Source organism: Phyllobates terribilis, unplaced genomic scaffold, assembly GCF_046119375.1.
Source record: "Phyllobates terribilis strain yellow unplaced genomic scaffold, ASM4611937v1 Scaffold_2__4_contigs__length_985480577, whole genome shotgun sequence".
Classification (NCBI taxonomy): Eukaryota; Metazoa; Chordata; class Amphibia; order Anura; family Dendrobatidae; genus Phyllobates; species Phyllobates terribilis.
In genome coordinates, this window is record NW_027362762.1 from 50,993,039 (window position 1) to 51,011,155 (window position 18,117).

At 46.4% G+C, this 18,117-nt stretch overlaps 1 protein-coding gene across 2 annotated transcripts in view; it reads right to left on the reverse strand.

Annotated features, from left to right (window-relative positions):
* The window catches only part of NARS2 (asparaginyl-tRNA synthetase 2, mitochondrial), a 67,410-nt gene extending 51,271 nt beyond the window's left edge, over positions 1 to 16,139 (reverse strand). The window contains exons 1-3 of one of the 2 annotated variants that reach the window (XM_073661687.1): positions 15,994 to 16,139; positions 14,381 to 14,575; positions 13,017 to 13,126 (exon numbers count right to left, since the gene is read on the reverse strand). In XM_073661687.1, the coding sequence (XP_073517788.1) occupies positions 13,017 to 13,126; positions 14,381 to 14,533 (263 nt within the window). In that variant the 5' untranslated portion in view covers positions 14,534 to 14,575; positions 15,994 to 16,139. The other variant, XM_073661688.1, reaches the window with a different exon arrangement.
* Positions 16,140 to 18,117: the final 1,978 nt, after the last annotated feature.

Below are 18,117 nucleotides of genomic sequence, written 5' to 3' on the forward strand. Positions count from 1 at the left end.
ATGAGCCCGGCTGGCGAGACTTTGCAGTTCAGGCAGTGTCTCGCCAAAACCAGATCAAGAAAGTGACCGTGATGACTCGTAACGAGTCGCTTTCTTGCTATGACATCATGACGTGGCTTGGTCGGTATGGAGAGGTGGTGGAGATGCCAAAGAAAAACCGCGACAAGTTTGGTATCTGGTCAGGGGCCTGGACGTTTATGGTAAAACTTAAGCGTTCAGGTGGTACGGTTGCCCACATTCCATCATCTGCCTTCCTGGGGCAACCGAAGCTCTGTCACAGGTGCAGAGACCCCACACACTTCAGTGCAAACTGCACTGTGCAGAAATGCGCGTTGTGTGGGGGTGTCGGCCATCTTGCTGCCTCTTGTGTGGAGATTAGGTGTGCGAGTTGGGTCACCCATTCAGCCGTTGTCCTCGCTCCTTCGCCAATGCAGTCGAGACCCCGGTGGGAGAAAGCCGTGAGGCCGATTCTGCTGGGGAGGGGACTAGCAGGGGTGGGGGAGCTGAGGGGCCAGGGAAGAAAAGCAATAAAAAGACGCCTGCCCAGCTGAGGCGTCTAGACAAGCGCAGACAGGAGAGGGAGCGGGGCGAGCCCCAGACTACCGGGGCAGCCCCTGTCCTGGATGCCAGTGTTGCTGCTGAGGCCCCGAGGGATGATGAGTTGGATGAGGAGGTCAGGAGGATCCACAGGGAGGAAACTGCCTCTGCCTCAGAATCCTCCTATTATGAAAGTATGGATGAGGATAATGAGCGGTGGCTAGAGAACAAGCGTAAGCTCGGCACCAAAAAGAAGGGAGATAAAACATCTTCTCCCGCTCTGACCAAGGAAGGTAAAACCGACTCCCCTCTGGTTGGTCTTTCTAACCGGTTCTAAGCCCTTGATAACATCTCTTCCTCTGAGGAGGAGGCTGAGGGTGAGGTTCCGGCTTCAGCGGAGCTTACAGGGGGTGCCGAGTCTCCTTCTCCTGGGGATGCAAGGTCCTTGGGGGGAGGGACTGGCCCAGAGTCCGGAGACGAGGACGAGAAAAGAAGGAAAAATGCTGGAATGGACACCTCTGTGTCATTAAAGAGGGGGAAGGATTCCTCCTCTGAGGCAGAGGATAAGGGGAGTGGGAAGAGGAAAGCCGTCTAACTTAATCACCAATGATGGCGGTACCCACTCCGTTGACGCTGGCGTCCATTAATGTCGCCAGCATTAAGTCAAATATGGCTAGATTTGCGGCCTTTGATTTTCTCAGCCGGGTTGAAGCTGACATTTTCTTTTTGCAAGAGACCAGGCTGCCAAATATGGCAGAGGTGTTTATAGCTAAGAGGGAGTGGAGACTCGGGCCCTCCTATTGGTCTCTTGCGGCCGAGACGTATAGCGGAGTGGCGGTCCTTTTTACCGCACCGGTAGAATGCCGACGGGTTATTGAGTTAGAAATGGGGAGGTGCCTGATATTAGATGTCCTCATGAAGGGACAGGAGCTTCGGCTCATTAACATCTATGGTCCCCAATCTAAGTGGGACCGGAAGTGTCTCTTTACGAGGATCAAGCCCTACCTTTTTACGAGTCGGCAGGTCGTCTTTGGAGGGGACTTCAACACTGTCACGAAGCCCCGGGATAGAGGAGGTTCCAGAGACAAGCTGACTTATGATAGCGTCGCCCTTAATAGTATAGCTAGTGAGGCTCGCCTGGTGGATGTCCACATCCGGCACACCCCAGGCCACGAGTGGTTCACCTATCATAGAGGTAACTGTAGGTCCAGGATAGACAGGTTTTATTTAAAGGAGGAAGCCGTCTCTTCAGCAGTATCTGTTGTTGAGGTGGAGTTCTCCGATCACTGTATGATTTTGTTTTCCCTGAATGTTACAGAAACCCCCCGGATGGGAAGAGGCTTTTGGAGGCTCAATTCGTCTCTCTTGGAAGAAGCGGAGATAAGACAGTCCTTTGAGGATTTTCTTCAGAGCCAGGTACCCTTACTGGATCTTTGTAGTAGTAAGTCAGAGTGGAGGGAGATGTTTAAGAAAAGGGTGGCGAGATTCTTCCGCCAGCTCTCGAGCCTCAGGAGCCTGGACAGGTACCGCCTGTATCAGGGCCTGAGGAGGAAACTCGAGCATCTTGTCTCAACTGGAGGTAGCCGCGAGGAGATCTCCAGAGTGAAATCTTTGCTAATGAGGTGTCAGTATGATAGACACGCATCTTTGGTTTTTGAGAGGGATTACGGGAAGTACCGCTCGCCCGACCCTTACAGAAACTGCAAGATATAGAAAACACTTGGGCCAACATATTAGAAGACTCACAGGTCGGTGGTGACAACATGGACCGGTTCACCACTCATGACCGTGAGTAAAGAATTGCCTACTCAGGGAGCAATGAAAAACCGCGACAATGAGTAATAATGGCATAAAACAACAACGTTTATTGGTTAATTAAGGGGTTTTGAAGAAGTTATGGGAGTTTTTCTCTCTCTTTGATCCAACAGTTACCCACTGTCTTAATATTAATATGTATTTAAAAAAAATTTTTGTACCACTATTGCATACTTTTTTAATTAACCAATAAACTTTGTTGTTTTATGCCATTATTACTCATTGTCGCGGTTTTTCAGAAACTGCAAGATGTCAGTGAATAGCAAAGTTGTTACAGGACTGGTTGACACTGCGGGGTCCCTGAACAGATCCAGATTAGGGATCCTGGAGGTCGTCAGATCCTTCTACTCGCACCTCTTGGGGAAGAGGGATCTGGATTGGGATGAGATGTCGGCTTTTCTGGCTGAAGCCGTCCCCGAACCAGGGGTAGACCCCTCTCTTGGTGTTTTGACAGAGATGATCAGGGAAGAGGAAGTTAAGTTGGCGATTGAAGGGCTTGCCCTGAAGAAATCTCCCGGTCCAGATGGCTTAACATCTGAATTCTATAAGACCTTTAAGGACGCCTTGGTTCCCCTCTTGACTGAGGTATTCAATGAGTGTCTTTCCTCGGGCACTCTGCCAAAGTCAATGAGGAGGTCTGCCCTGATCATCTTGTCAAAGGGTAAGGACCCATCTTGCATTGAGAATTGGCGTCCCATAGCGCTTCTCAATGCAGACAGGAAGGTTTTGGCAAAGGTGCTGTTTAATCGGCTGGTGAAATTTGCACCCCAGCTCCTTTCGGGGGCCCAGCATTGCTCTGTTCCGGGCCGCAGTACAATTAGTGCTGCACTCTGTATCCGAGAGGCGGTGGAGCAGGGTAGGGCTGGTCACTGGAAGGGGTACATGCTGTCATTGGACCAGGCAAAAGCGTTTGATCGGGTTAATCATGAGTACCTCTGGTCTGTCCTTCTGAGGTATGGCCTGCCAAGGGGGTTCGTTGATTGTCTTAAGACCTTGTACGCTGGGGCAGAGAGTTTCCCGCTTGTGAACGGTTGGATTGGCAGCTCTTTTGAGGTTGGGTGTGGTGTTCGCCAGGGTTGTCCCTTGAGCCCGCCACTGTACTTGTTTGCGATTGACCCACTTCTTAGGAGGGTGGAGCGTGGACCGTTGGCTGGGATCGGGATGGACCGGGCAGCACCGGAAGCCACTCTGAGACTGGTGGCGTATGCCGATGACGTCACCGTTTTTGTTTCCTCTGATGGGGAGGCAGAATGGCTGATGTCAGAGGTAAATCGCTACTCGGAGGCATCCGGGTCTAAGATCAACCGGGATAAGTGTGAGAGTCTCTGGCTGGGAGGAGGAGATCCTGGTTTTGATCTCCCGGACACCCTTCCAGAACCCAAAGTCTTTGCAAAAGTTCTTGGCATCGAATTTGGCCAGGGGGATTACCCCAAACAAAATTGGGACAGCAGGCTAGAGATCGCCACTCAGAAGGTGAACCAATGGAAGGGTTGGTCTTTGACCCTAAGGGAAAGGGTAAACCTGATCAAAACTTACCTGCTCCCTTTGCTGATCTATCTGGGCAGTGTGTGCATCTTGCCGGAGCCTCTCTGGACTCGGGTCTACAGTTTGTTCTTCCAACTGTTATGGGGGAATAGACTGAACCTGGTCAAGAGGGAGGTTACTTACCGTACGAGGAGACTAGGAGGGTTGGGTATGGTCAACCCTGTGGTATTCCTTGTGAATACCTTCATTAAGATCAATATTGCAAACCTCTGGAAAGAGAGGGCTCCTCCGTGGGTATTCTCCTGTAGGGGATGGTTTCAGCCTTTCTTCCAGGAATGGAAGACAGGAGGGCAAGTGAAGGATCTCCGCACACCGCATGGACATCTCCCGGCTTACGCTACCGTGGTTCTGAAGGTAATTCGCCGGTGGGGTCTGGGAATGTGGGAGGTCAGGACTCTGCCAAGGAAGCTCCTTGACAAAAGGGTTCTGTTGACCCATTTTCAGAGGCCTCTGGCGCTCAGGGATTGCCCAAGTCGGGATCTTGGGGTGGGTCTGCATCTTTTGAATTCTATCAGGATCCCCTCGAAGGTTTGGGACTTGGCTTGGCGTTGCTTCCATGGGAAACTGTGTGTGAGGGACAATCTGAAGTGTAGGAGCTCTGAGGACAGGAACTGTCCTCGGGAGCATTGTGGTACCATGCTTGAAAGCATGGACTACTTCCTGCTTCGTTGTCCCTTTAACACAGAGGTGTACAACAGGGTGGGCACCTCCACTGGCTGGCCCCGGCTGGCCGGTCTCTCTTATGCGGAATGGGCCTATGGAGCATTCGGGGACCTGGGTGGTCGGGACCGCTGCACCTTATTTCTAGTTAGCGCAGTGGTTAGGTATCACACGTGGAACGCACGGTGCTTAGTATCGACGCAACGGAAAATCCTCCCAGTGGACGATGTGTTTAGGACCATACTCGGTGACCTGGTGAAGGTGTGTTCTCTGGAGTATGAGAGACTGGGTACACGGAGGGCCGCTCTCCTCTGGAGGGGCTTTTCTTTTAGTGTGCCCTAGTCTGGTCATCTCCTCTCCTGGTGGTGGGCTGCTGCTGACACCATAGATTTTTGTTTTTGATCAGTAGACAGTGATGTAGGGCTGCAGGCGCCGAACTTGGGGTTTGTCAGTTGTGGTTATTGTATTGTTTGTTTCTGTACAGTCATGGCCAAAAGTATTGAGAATGAGACAAATAGTAATTTTTCCAAAGTTTACTGCTTCATTTTTTGTAATGGCAATTTGCATATACTCCTGAATGTCAAAGCGTGGTCAGCTTAACAGCAATTACTGTACTTGCAAAGTCAATATTTGCCCAGAAAATGAACTTTAACCCCCAAAACACATTTCAACATCATTGCAGTCCTGCCTTAAAAGGAGCAGCTAACATCGTTTTAGTGATTGATCCATTAACACAGGTGTGGGTGTTGATGAGGACAGGGCTGGCGATCAGTCAGTCAGGATTAAGTAAGAATGACATCACTGGACACTTTAAAAGGAGGCTGGTTCTTGGTATCATTGTTTCTCTTCAGTTAACCATGGTTATCTCTAAAGAAACACGTGCAGCCATCATTGCACTGCAGAAAAATGGCCTAACAGAGAAGAGTATCGCAGCTACAAAGATTGCACCTCAGTCAACAATCTATCGCATCATCAAGAACTTCAAGGAGAGAGCTTCCATTGTTGTCAAAAAGGCTCCAGGGCGCCCAAGAAAGACCAGCAAGCGCCAGGACCGTATCTTAAAACTGTTTCAGCTGCGGGATCGGACTACCAGCAGTGCTGAGCTTGCTCAGGAATGGCAGCAGGCTGGTGTGAGTGCTTCTGCACGCACTGTGAGGCAGAGACTCTTTGAGCAAGGGCTGGTTTCAAGGAGGGCAGCAAAGAAGCCACTTCTCTCCAGAAAAAACATCAGGGACCGACTGATATTCTGCAAAAGGTACAGGGAGTGGACTGCTGAGGACTGGGGCAAAGTCATTTTCTCTGATGAATCCACTTTTCGATTGTTTGGGACATCTGGAAAACAGCTTATTCGGAGAAGAAGAGGTGAGCGCTACCACCAGTCTTGTCTCATGCCAACTGTAAAGCATCCTGAAACCATTCATGTGTGGGGTTGCTTCTCAGCCAAGGGAATCGGCTCACTCACAGTCTTGCCTAAAAACACAGCCATGAATAAAGAATGGTACCAGAATGTCCTCCAAGAGCAACTTCTCCTAACCGTGCAAGAGCAGTTTGGCGCCCAACAATGCCTTTTCCAGCATGATGGAGCACCTTGCCATAAAGCAAAGGTGATAACTAAATGGCTCATGGAACAAAACATAGAGATTTTGGGTCCATGGCCTGGAAACTCCCCAGATCTTAATCCCATTGAGAACTTGTGGTCAATCATCAAGAGACGGGTGGACAAACAAAAACCAACAAATTCTGGCAAAATGCAAGCATTGATTATGCAAGAATGGACTGCTATCAGTCACGATTTGGTCCAAAAGTAGATTGAGAGCATGCCAGGGAGAATTACAGAGGTCTTGAAGAAGAAGGGGCAACACTGCAAATATTGACTTGCTGCATTAACTCATTCTAACTGTCAATATAACCTATTGGTACTCATAATATGATTGCAATTATATTTCTGTATGTGATATAAACATCAGACAAACACTAATAAAACCAGAGGCCAGCAGATCATGTGAAAATATAATTTTGGTGTAATTCTCAAAACTTTTGGCCATGACTGTATATATTGTATATATGGATTTGGGTGTAGGTGTTAGGTTGGGTGGTGGGAAAAGGGGGGAGGTGGGTTCATCTTGAGGGACACTGGTTATTTGGGTGAATAAATGGCACTGCCTGATCTGTCCTATGGACGTTGGACATGGACTGAGGCATGAGACGCAGGACCAGCTCTCAGGTCAGTGCCGGGGAGGGACTGGTGGTCTTGAGTGTGGGGGGTTTTGTTTTGTCTTGTATATATTTGTATGGTTAGTATTTTTTTTTTTTTTTTTATAAATAAAATAAAGAATGTACCGTATATTCCGGCGTATAAGACGACTTTTGAAGACTGAAAAATCTTCTGTCTAGTCTGGGGTCGTCTTATACGCCGGTAATGCTTTTGAACTTTCAGAAATTGACATGCGGGGATACTCTGGGGGTGTTAATAAGCTGCCGTGGCCGTATCCCTGCCATGTCGGAGTTAATATAAGGTGGAGGGAGTTAAAATACGGTGGCGGTAGGTCCAGACAGTCAGCGCTTCTGTGCTGAAACTGACACATCGCTGCGTATTCCCAGCTCCGGACACAGCGCAGGGCTTTTGTGCCGACAGCTTTCACTTGTCACAGAAGCGCTGCGCTGTGTCCGGAGCTGGGAAGTTCGCATCGCTTCTGTGACAATATATGAAAAGCCGGCAATTCAGCAGCGGCATAAGCCGGCACCCGACAATTTAGAATAGAAGGAATAGAGCTTCACACATAGATTAGATAGATAGAAACATGTCAGTCACATATATAATAAGTACAGTGATAGTGTTGCTTACTGTACTTGTCATTTAGTGTAAAGGATTTATTAAAACAAATAATAGTGTTTTCATGCACTGTCTCTTTAAAAAAGCCGGCCGGCAATTCAGCATCTGTACCCGACAATTTATAACAGAAAGATAGAGCATCACACATAGATTAGATAGATAGAAACATGTCAGTCACATATATATGAAGTACAGTGACAGTGTTGGTTACTGTACTTGTCATCTAGTGTTAAAATAACGGATTTATTAAAAAAAAAATTGGCGTGGGGTTCCCCTTAATTTTAGTCTCTAGCGGAGGTTAAGCAGACAGCTGGGGCAGATGTTTGAAGCCTGGGAAGGGGGTAATACCCACGGAGCTTCCCAGGCTACTAATATCAGCCTCCAGCTGAATACCTAGCCTTTACTAGCTATTAAAATGGGGGATCCCAAAAAAATGACGTGGGGTCCCCCCTATTTTAATAGCTAGCAAAGGCTAGGCAGACAGCTGGGGGCTGATATTAATAGCCCAGGAAGGGAGCCATGAATATTGGCCCCCTCCCAGGCTAGAAACACCAGCCGTCAGCCGCCCCAGAAATGGCGCATTCATAGGATGCGCCAATTCTGGCACTTAGCCTCGCTCTTCCACGCTGCCCTGTAGCGGTGGCAGTGGGGTAATAGGGCTGGGGTTGATGTCAGCTTATAATGCCAGCTGACATCAAGCCCAGGTTAGTAATGGAGAGGCGTCTATAAGACACCCCCATTACTAACCCCATAGTCAAAGTTAAAAAAAACACAAACACCCAGAATAAAGTCCTTTAATTGAAATAAAGACACAATTCTTTATTGTTCTAAATTAAACCATACTTACCATCACGCCCATTCCAGCTGAAGCCAACGATCTCCTGCAATAAAAGTAAAATAATAAAGCAACCTCATCCTTACCTCTCCATGGTTCCCACGACAGCTTCAGCTCTGCTACATCGAGATGACAGGCTGGACCGCAGCAGAACGCTGCCATCCAGCCTGTCATCCCGCAGACACTGAGAAGCGCAGGCATGCTTGCGCTCCTCAGTGTCTGACTGTGACGGCATCCAGATGAGCCGACAATGAACTCAGCTCACCTCCTGGACGTCCGTCACTGACAGCGTGGGAAACTTCTACTGCGCATGCGGGGAGCAGGAGAATTTTCCCACGCTGTCAGTGACGTGCATGAGGTGAGCCGAGTTCATTGGACATGATCTCGGCTCATCTGGATGCCGTCACAGTCAGACACTGAGGAGCACAAGCATGCCTGCGCTTCTCAGTGTCTGCCGCATGGCAAGCTGGATGGCGGCGTTCTGCTGCGGTGCAGCCTGTCATGTGAATGTAGCAGAGCTGGACCGGTCCTGGGAACCATGGAGAGGTAAGGATGAGGTTGCTTTATTATTTTACTTTTATTGCAGGAGATCGTTGGCTTCAGCTGGAATGGGCGTGACGGTAAGTATGGTTTAATTTAGAACATTAAAAAATTGTGTCTTTATTTCAATTAAAGGACTTTATTCTGGGTGTTGTGTTTTTTTTAATTACTTTACTAGAAATTCATGGTGGTCATGTCTAATATTGGCGTGACCCCATGAATTTCGGGCTTAGGGCCAGCTGATAATGCCAAGCTGGCCCTAACCCCTTTATTACCCAGTGAGCCACCGCACCAGGGCCCTGGATGAGTTGGGTACAGCGCCAGAAGATGGCGCTTCTATGAACGCGCCATTTTCCGGGGCGGCTGCGGACTGCAATTTGCAGCGGGGGGGGGGGGGGCAGAAAGCTTGGGCCTCCCTGCGCTGCGGATTCCAGCCCCCAGCTGCCTAGTTGTACCTGGCTGGACACAAAAATAGGGCGAAGCCCCACGTATTTTTTTTTTTAATTATTTCATGAAATAATTAAAAAAAAAAGGCCTTCTCTATATTGTTGTGTCCGGCCAGGTACAAATAGGCAGCTGGTGGTTGGGTGCAGCCCGTTCCTGCCTGCTGTACCTGGCTGGACACAAAAATATGGCGAAGCCCCACGTCAACATTTTTGGGAAAAATTAATTACAAAATTAATAATTTAGGGACTGCATCTTTATTAACCCCTCAATTGTCATTTAGTGTTAAAATAAAGGATTTTTTAAAAAGAAAATTGGCGTGGGATCCACCATCATTATAGTCTCTAGCGGAGGTTAAGCAGACGGCTGGGGCAGATGTTTGAAGTCTGGGAAGGGGGTAATACCCACGGAGCTTCCCAGGCTACTAATATCAGCCCCCAGCTGAATACCTAGCCTTTACTAGCTATTAGAATGGGGGACCCCCCCAAAAAATGACGTGGGGTCCCCCCTATTTTAATATGTTTATGAGTGACAGTTTTCCTGCTATATACCTGCATGTCATAAGAATTTAAATTAAAAAAAGGACAATGTTAAATTCAAATCTGTTTTTTTTTAATTTTTACCGGTGTTTGGTATGCGTTGGAAAAGGGGTAGTCTTATACGGTGAATATATCCTAAACTCTATATTTTAACAGGAAAGTAGGGGGGTCGTCTTATACACCAGGTCGTCTTATACGCCGGAATATACGGTATATATTAGTTGTATATAATTTGTCGGTTATTGTTTATTATATTGTTATTATTTGTTTGGTAACTGGACCAGATGTCACAGTGTAGGTAGTTATTATTGTGTATATATGTATAATATGTGTGTGAGGAGAGAGGGAGCAGCTGGACCAGTTTCATTACATTGTTTATTTTCTGGTTATTATTATTGTTATGTTTTTCATTTTTATAATAAAAGATCTACAGGATGTAACTCAGGATCAGTAATGTAATGTATGTACACAGTGACTGCACCAGCAGAATAGTGAGTGCAGCTCTGGAGTATAATACAGGATGTAACTCAGGATCAGTACAGGATCAGTAATGTAATGTATGTACACAGTGACTGCACCAGCAGAATAGTGAGTGCAGCTCTGGAGTATAATACAGGATGTAACTCAGGATCAGTACAGGATCAGTAATGTAATGTATGTACACAGTGACTGCACCAGCAGAATAGTGAGTGCAGCTCTGGAGTATAATACAGGATGTAACTCAGGATCAGTAATGTAATGTATGTACACAGTGACTGCACCAGCAGAATAGTGAGTGCAACTCTGGAGTATAATACAGGATGTAACTCAGGATCAGTAATGTAATGTATGCACACAGTGACTGCACCAGCAGAATAGTGAGTGCAGCTCTGGAGGATAATACAGGATGTAACTCAGGATCAGTACAGGATCAGTAATGTAATGTATGTACACAGTGACTGCACCAGCAGAATAGTGAGTGCAGCTCTGGAGTATAATACAGGATGTAACTCAGTATCAGTAATGTAATGTATGTACACAGTGACTGCACCAGCAGAATAGTGAGTGCAGCTCTGGAGTATAATACAGGAGGTAACTCAGGATCAGTAATGTAATGTATGTACACAGTGACTGCACCAGCAGAATAGTGAGTGCAGCTCTGGGGTATAATACAGGAGGTAACTCAGGATCAGTAATGTAATGTATGTACACAGTGACTGCACCAGCAGAATAGTGAGTGCAGCTCTGGAGTATAATACAGGATGTAACTCAGGATCAGTAATGTAATGTATGTACACAGTGACTGCACCTGCAGAATAGTGAGTGCAGCTCTGGAGTATAATACAGGATGTAACTCAGGATCAGTAATGTAATGTATGTACACAGTGACTGTACCAGCAGAATAGTGAGTGCAACTCTGGAGTATAATACAGGATGTAACTCAGGATCAGTACAGGATCAGTAATGTAATGTATGTACACAGTGACTGCACCAGCAGAATAGTGAGTGCAGCTCTGGAGTATAATACAGGATGTAACTCAGGATCAGTACAGGATCAGTAATGTAATGTATGTACACAGTGACTGCACCAGCAGAATAGTGAGTGCAGCTCTGGAGTATAATACAGGATGTAACTCAGGATCAGTAATGTAATGTATGTACACAGTGACTGCACCAGCAGAATAGTGAGTGCAACTCTGGAGTATAATACAGGATGTAACTCAGGATCAGTAATGTAATGTATGCACACAGTGACTGCACCAGCAGAATAGTGAGTGCAGCTCTGGAGGATAATACAGGATGTAACTCAGGATCAGTACAGGATCAGTAATGTAATGTATGTACACAGTGACTGCACCAGCAGAATAGTGAGTGCAGCTCTGGAGTATAATACAGGATGTAACTCAGGATCAGTAATGTAATGTATGTACACAGTGACTGCACCAGCAGAATAGTGAGTGCAACTCTGGAGTATAATACAGGATGTAACTCAGGATCAGTACAGGATCAGTAATGTAATGTATGTACACAGTGACTGCACCAGCAGAATAGTGAGTGCAGCTCTGGAGTATAATGCAGGATGTAACTCAGGATCAGTAATGTAATGTATGTACACAGTGACTGCACCAGCAGAATAGTGAGTGCAACTCTGGAGTATAATACAGGATGTAACTCAGGATCAGTACAGGATCAGTAATGTAATGTATGTACACAGTGACTGCACCAGCAGAATAGTGAGTGCAGCTCTGGAGTATAATACAGGATGTAACTCAGGATCAGTACAGGATCAGTAATGTAATGTATGTACACAGTGACTGCACCAGCAGAATAGTGAGTGCAGCTCTGGAGTATAATACAGGATGTAACTCAGGATCAGTAATGTAATGTATGTACACAGTGACTGCACCAGCAGAATAGTGAGTGCAGCTCTGGAGTATAATACAGGAGGTAACTCAGGATCAGTAATGTAATGTATGTACACAGTGACTGCACCAACAGAATAGTGAGTGCAGCTCTGGAGTATAATACAGGATGTAACTCAGGATCAGTAATGTAATGTATGCACACAGTGACTGCACCAGCAGAATAGTGAGTGCAGCTCTGGAGGATAATACAGGATGTAACTCAGGATCAGTACAGGATCAGTAATGTAATGTATGTACACAGTGACTGCACCAGCAGAATAGTGAGTGCAGCTCTGGAGTATAATGCAGGATGTAACTCAGGATCAGTAATGTAATGTATGTACACAGTGACTGCACCAGCAGAATAGTGAGTGCAACTCTGGAGTATAATACAGGATGTAACTCAGGATCAGTACAGGATCAGTAATGTAATGTATGTACACAGTGACTGCACCAGCAGAATAGTGAGTGCAGCTCTGGAGTATAATACAGGATGTAACTCAGGATCAGTACAGGATCAGTAATGTAATGTATGTACACAGTGACCAGCAGAATAGTGAGTGCAGCTCTGGAGTATAATACAGGATGTAACTCAGGATCAGTAATGTAATGTATGTACACAGTGACTGCACCAGCAGAATAGTGAGTGCAGCTCTGGAGGATAATACAGGATGTAACTCAGGATCAGTACAGGATCAGTAATGTAATGTATGTACACAGTGACTGCACCAGCAGAATAGTGAGTGCAGCTCTGGAGTATAATGCAGGATGTAACTCAGGATCAGTAATGTAATGTATGTACACAGTGACTGCACCAGCAGAATAGTGAGTGCAGCTCTGGAGTATAATACAGGATGTAACAGGATGTATTGTGCACGTCTTACCTTTGTTTATGATGGGGCTCACCCACAATCTGGAGGCTTTCCAATGACGAGCCATCATTCACATGCAGGAATAAAATCTCTTTCTGTGAGCGGACGGAGCGGACCCAGCCCTGTACGGTGACACAGCAGAGGTGAGGATGGCGCTTCTCATACAGAGGACGCACAGATGCTGCCCGGCCTCCGGTGACAGGTGGAGGGTCCCCGCAGGCTGCAGCACTGTCACCCATCCACAAAGAAGAAAATGATTTTATACTGCACTGTACCCAGTGCTGACATCTAGTAGCCAATAGGCTGCACCACAGAGAGATTCGAAAAAACGTTTACTCAGAACTTTGAGAAGTTGCAGTCGGCGCTCAGATGCAGCCGTTGCAGGTTATGGGATCCCACAACCCAGGAGTTATTTTAGAGACGTGACGATACCAAATATATATATTTATATAGTGAAAAAAGACAATCTCCTGGGCTTCATAGGAGTATGAAGATGGCAGAGACCGAAAGTCTTCGGCCGCCAAGATGACCTATTAGCACCGCACGATCGCCACGTAAGGAGCCACATGGATCACAACTTTTTGGATCCTGACAGGTGGCATCTACATGGTTAATCATCAGCAACTGGAGCTCAGTTCTGGTCACTGCTGATAGGTGCAGGTATAATACAGCCGTGCATGGAGCCGGTTTAGCTGCACCCGCACTTCCAATGTCAGGAAGACGTTCACCTGATCACTATACTCGACCACAAAATATGTCAGCACTAAACGGTTATTCCCAAAATAATAGCTTGTCCTCTATCCATAGTATAGCGCTCGGCTTTCTCTGGCAGTCCCTTAGAGCTGGACTCAATATGTGGCTGCATTAACTATTAAAGGGTTATTCCCGTTTCCATAGATCATATGTTGTCGGATAGAGCTGGTAAATACAAGCAATTTTGCAATTTACTGTGTATTAAAATTTTCAGCCGTTCTTGAGATATTAACACTTTTCTTTACAGCTCGTTGCCTTGGACACCGACCACCGCGACCAGACATGGTCTCCTAGGCAACGAGCTGTAAACAAAAGAAAAGTGTTAATATCTCAAGAACGGCTGCCAATTTTAACAAGAAGTAAATTGCAAAAATGCTTTTATTTGCAAGCTCTATCCTACAATAGCCATCTATGAAGATGGGAAATAACCCTTTAAGCCACCACAGCCCACCAGGGATATTACTATAAGCCCCTAAGCTATGCTGTACCACCATCAATATTCAGTACTAAACCTGTAAGCCAAAACAAGGTGGCAGGAAGAAAAAGCTATTCGTTTTTACTATAATCAGTGGGATTTTCTGTGTCAGGGGTCACATTTCGACAAGGAAATATCACACAATTACCTGGATTTTTACCCTTTTTTCTCCCTGGTCAACGTTCGCCACCAGAGCTTCCCGCACACTGAGCTTGGTGGCCGCAGTATCGTGACTCCGATGACAACGACGCCAAGGGCATCGTCCGAGGATGGAGAACGCCGCCTTTCTGGGGGCAAACATGGCGGCAGGAGGTGGAGGATTCTCAGGGAATGGGCACGATCCCTGAAAGGGAAAAAAAAAAAAATCTACATATAGGATCCTTTTTTTTATTTGCAGGAAAATTTTGGGCTTAGAATCATTTTGGGGTGCAAATAATTATTATTTCTCCCATTTATAGGGGGTAAAGAATGGAAAAAATAGAAATGCTGTTGTGTTGTTCATTATGTAGTTTATATTAATAATAAAATTAATATAAACCACATAGTGACTAGTGTTTAAAAAAAACATTTCCCAAAAAATTGTTCAAATATTTTTTTACATATGGTGTCGCTAAAATCCATAAAAAAAATTATGGATTTTAGCGACACTATTATTATTTATTATAGTGCCATTTATTCGATGGCACTTTACATGTGAAAAAGGGGTATACATACAAGAACAATTACAATAATCTTAACAAAACGTGACGACGACTGGTACAAGAGGAGAGAGGACCCTGCCCGCGAGGGCTCACAGTCTACAAGGGATGGGTGAGGATACAGTAGGTGAGGGTACAGCTGGTCGTGTGGTATGGTGGAGTGAGGCTTACTGCAGGTTGTAGGCTTGTCGGAAGAGGTGGGTCTTCAGGATCCTTTTGAAGGTTTCCACGGTAGGCGAGAGTCTGATATGTTGGGGTAGAGAGTTCCAGAGAAGGGGGGGGAAGCACGGGAGAAATCTTGTATGTGATTGTGGGAAGAGGGGATAAGAGGGGAGTAGAGCAGGAGATCTTGTGAGGATCGGAGGCTGCGTGCAGGTATGTACCAGGAGACTAGGTCACAGATGTATTCCTCTGTTTAACTACCAAGATGCCACAGTCGCTAATGAATGTGACATCTAAGGGGTTGAACAGCCAGGATCAGAGATTGCTCCGATCCTTGTTGTTTTGGTGGAGGCCGGGCTGCGGATGTAATTATATGGACGTCTTTTTGCAGGATGCACCGTCAGTAAATATCTGGATAATAAAAACCCCGTCCACAAAGACAAACATAAAAGAAAAAACAAAACAGGAGAATACGAATAAAATAGACTTTAAAAAAGGCGCAATTAAAAAAACAAGTAAAAAAAGGCGCAAATGCTAGAAAAAAAAAATTAGGTTTTTTTGCTGCATTTTTTTGGGCAGAAAAATCTGCATAAATGGATGCGATTTCTTGAAAACTCCAAAGACGCTGTAGAACTGTAGGCTTTTATCCTTCTAGACTTCCACATGAAAAAAATGCGATTGCAGTTTGTAGATGCAGAATCCCAGCATTTCTGCACTGAAAAAAGCCACTTAGATACTGAAGTAAATGCAAGGTTACTGTGGAACTACAAGTCCATGCATTGCAGCACCACAGCAGCCTGTAATCTTGGAAACACATCGAAGCTTCCCCGCCATTCAGTGTCCCCATGACTGTCTCTCCCAGCAGCTCCTCTGCCCTTCTCCCTCCCGTCTCCTGCCTCACCTCACATTGCACTGCAGGGACTTCTTCCTGACATGTTGCCGGTTGCAGGCCCGGACCTCTCAGTCCACGAAGTTCAAGAAAGAAAATAGGAATTGTCAGCCATTTTCTTGAGGACAAACATAAGTATAATCAAATGGGAGTCGCCGCCAAAATGGCCGCCGCACCGGAGACAAGAAGATTATCAAAGCAGAGAGGAAGAAGTGATCGGAAGGAACAAGGTGTTGTGGGAAATGTAGTTTTTTTTCCCCGTGTGTGAATATTACAATGTATTTGAAGAATTTACTTTGTTTAAGTTGGTTATTACATTATATATTTTACTTAAAAAAAGATAATCATAACCTGAATACTCCTTCAGGACCTATTGATTTTTTGCCACTCCCATTTTTTCCAAGAGACATAACCTTTTTTTAATATTTTTGTTAGTCTTTTGTCCAAAAATATATATTTTATAGGTGAGTGCTTATTGTCTTATGAAGGTAACAGCTTGTAGCTAAATTAAACAGGAGCACCAATATGGTGGAGACGGGGGTCCTTCGGCAAGTTGCCATAGCAACGCATAGTTACCCTGGTGTACCCCCTCCGGGACCACGTCTCTTAAAGACTGCTGTCAGAGACTGGCATTTAAACGGTTAAACGGCAGCAATCGGAACTATCTCCAGTCGCTGCTGATAATGGCCGGTGCTGGCTGTGTGACACGGCTCCATTACTCACATCCGATGTGTGAAGGGGTTAATAATCTTTCCTCGTGCCAAGGCCGCGTCCTGACATTGATTGCATATATTTGGGATATCCCCTTACTTGCTAACTTTCCGGCATACACCCCCTGGCGGACACACTGCACGGCTCCATGATTGCGCCTCTGTCATTTTTTCCCCCCATAGTTACGGTCCCTTTATCAGGTCACCCCCCATACATTTTTTTTTCACACTCTCCGCGCCTCTTGCACGGCCCCTCCACAGAAGAAGCCCCAGTGTCCATAGAGATTTGAACATTCTTCTCGGAGTCTGGGTGGTCTCATCTTTTTCCAGGAGTCCTCTGGTCAACTCTCCCGTGAAAAGGCGAGACCTCCTGATCTCCCAAAAGAGTTGGAAAATCTCTCAGGTGCCGTAAAATCTTCTCAAAATGTCCAGGAAAAAGTTTTTCGGTGCGTGGCGCAGAGATGCTTCGTGTATAGGCCCAGAAGAAGACAGGCCTTCCAACCATATAAGATCCGATAGTCCATAATTTGGCGAGCTATCCCCCACTGCCCCGTTAGTTCGGCGTCATGTCCCGCTTTCAACTGTATCTGTGTTCTTAGGATGCAGATACTATCTATTATGGTGGAGCGGGGAGCGTCAGTTTCTTGCTCCACCATTCACCTGTGCTGTCTGACGCTCTGCGCAGGTGGCGCCAGACTACAAAGCACAGAGCCGAGATCTGCAGGTGGAGTGCAGGTGAAGGTGGGCCCTATGGGGCATCCTACTGTGTGTGTGTGGGCATTGTTAGGACATCATGTGTGGCTGTACATACTTTTTGGCTGGAGAAAGGTGGGGCATCATAAGTGGGCACCAAATTAGTGGTAGGAAAGTTACACTGTGGGGCATCCGTGTTTGGGCATTATCAGGGCATCATGTATAGGCACCCCATATTGTGTGAGGACGACTTTGGATGTATCGAAATAGGCTGGGGCATCACGTGTGGGCATAATACTGACTTAGGAAAGGGGCACTGTGGGGCATCCTACTGTGTGTGAGAACATAGGGCATCATGTGTGGAGGGGCACTTTGGGTGTATCATGATATGTGGTGGGGGCACTGTGGGGCATCCTACTGTGTGTGTGAACATCGTCAGCGCATCATGTATGGAGGGGTACTGTGGGTTTATCATGATATGTGGTGGGGGTACTGTGGGGCATCCTAGTGTGTGTGTGAACATAGTCAGGGCATCATGTGTGGAGGGGCACTTTGGGTGTATCATGATTTGTGGTGGGGGCACTGTGGGGCATGCTACTGTGTGTGTGAACATAGTCAGCGCTTCATGTATGGAGGGGCACTGTGGGTTTATCATGATATGTGGTGGGGGCACTGTGGGGCATCCTACTGTGTGTGTGAACATAGGGCATCATGTGTGGAGGGGCACTTTGGG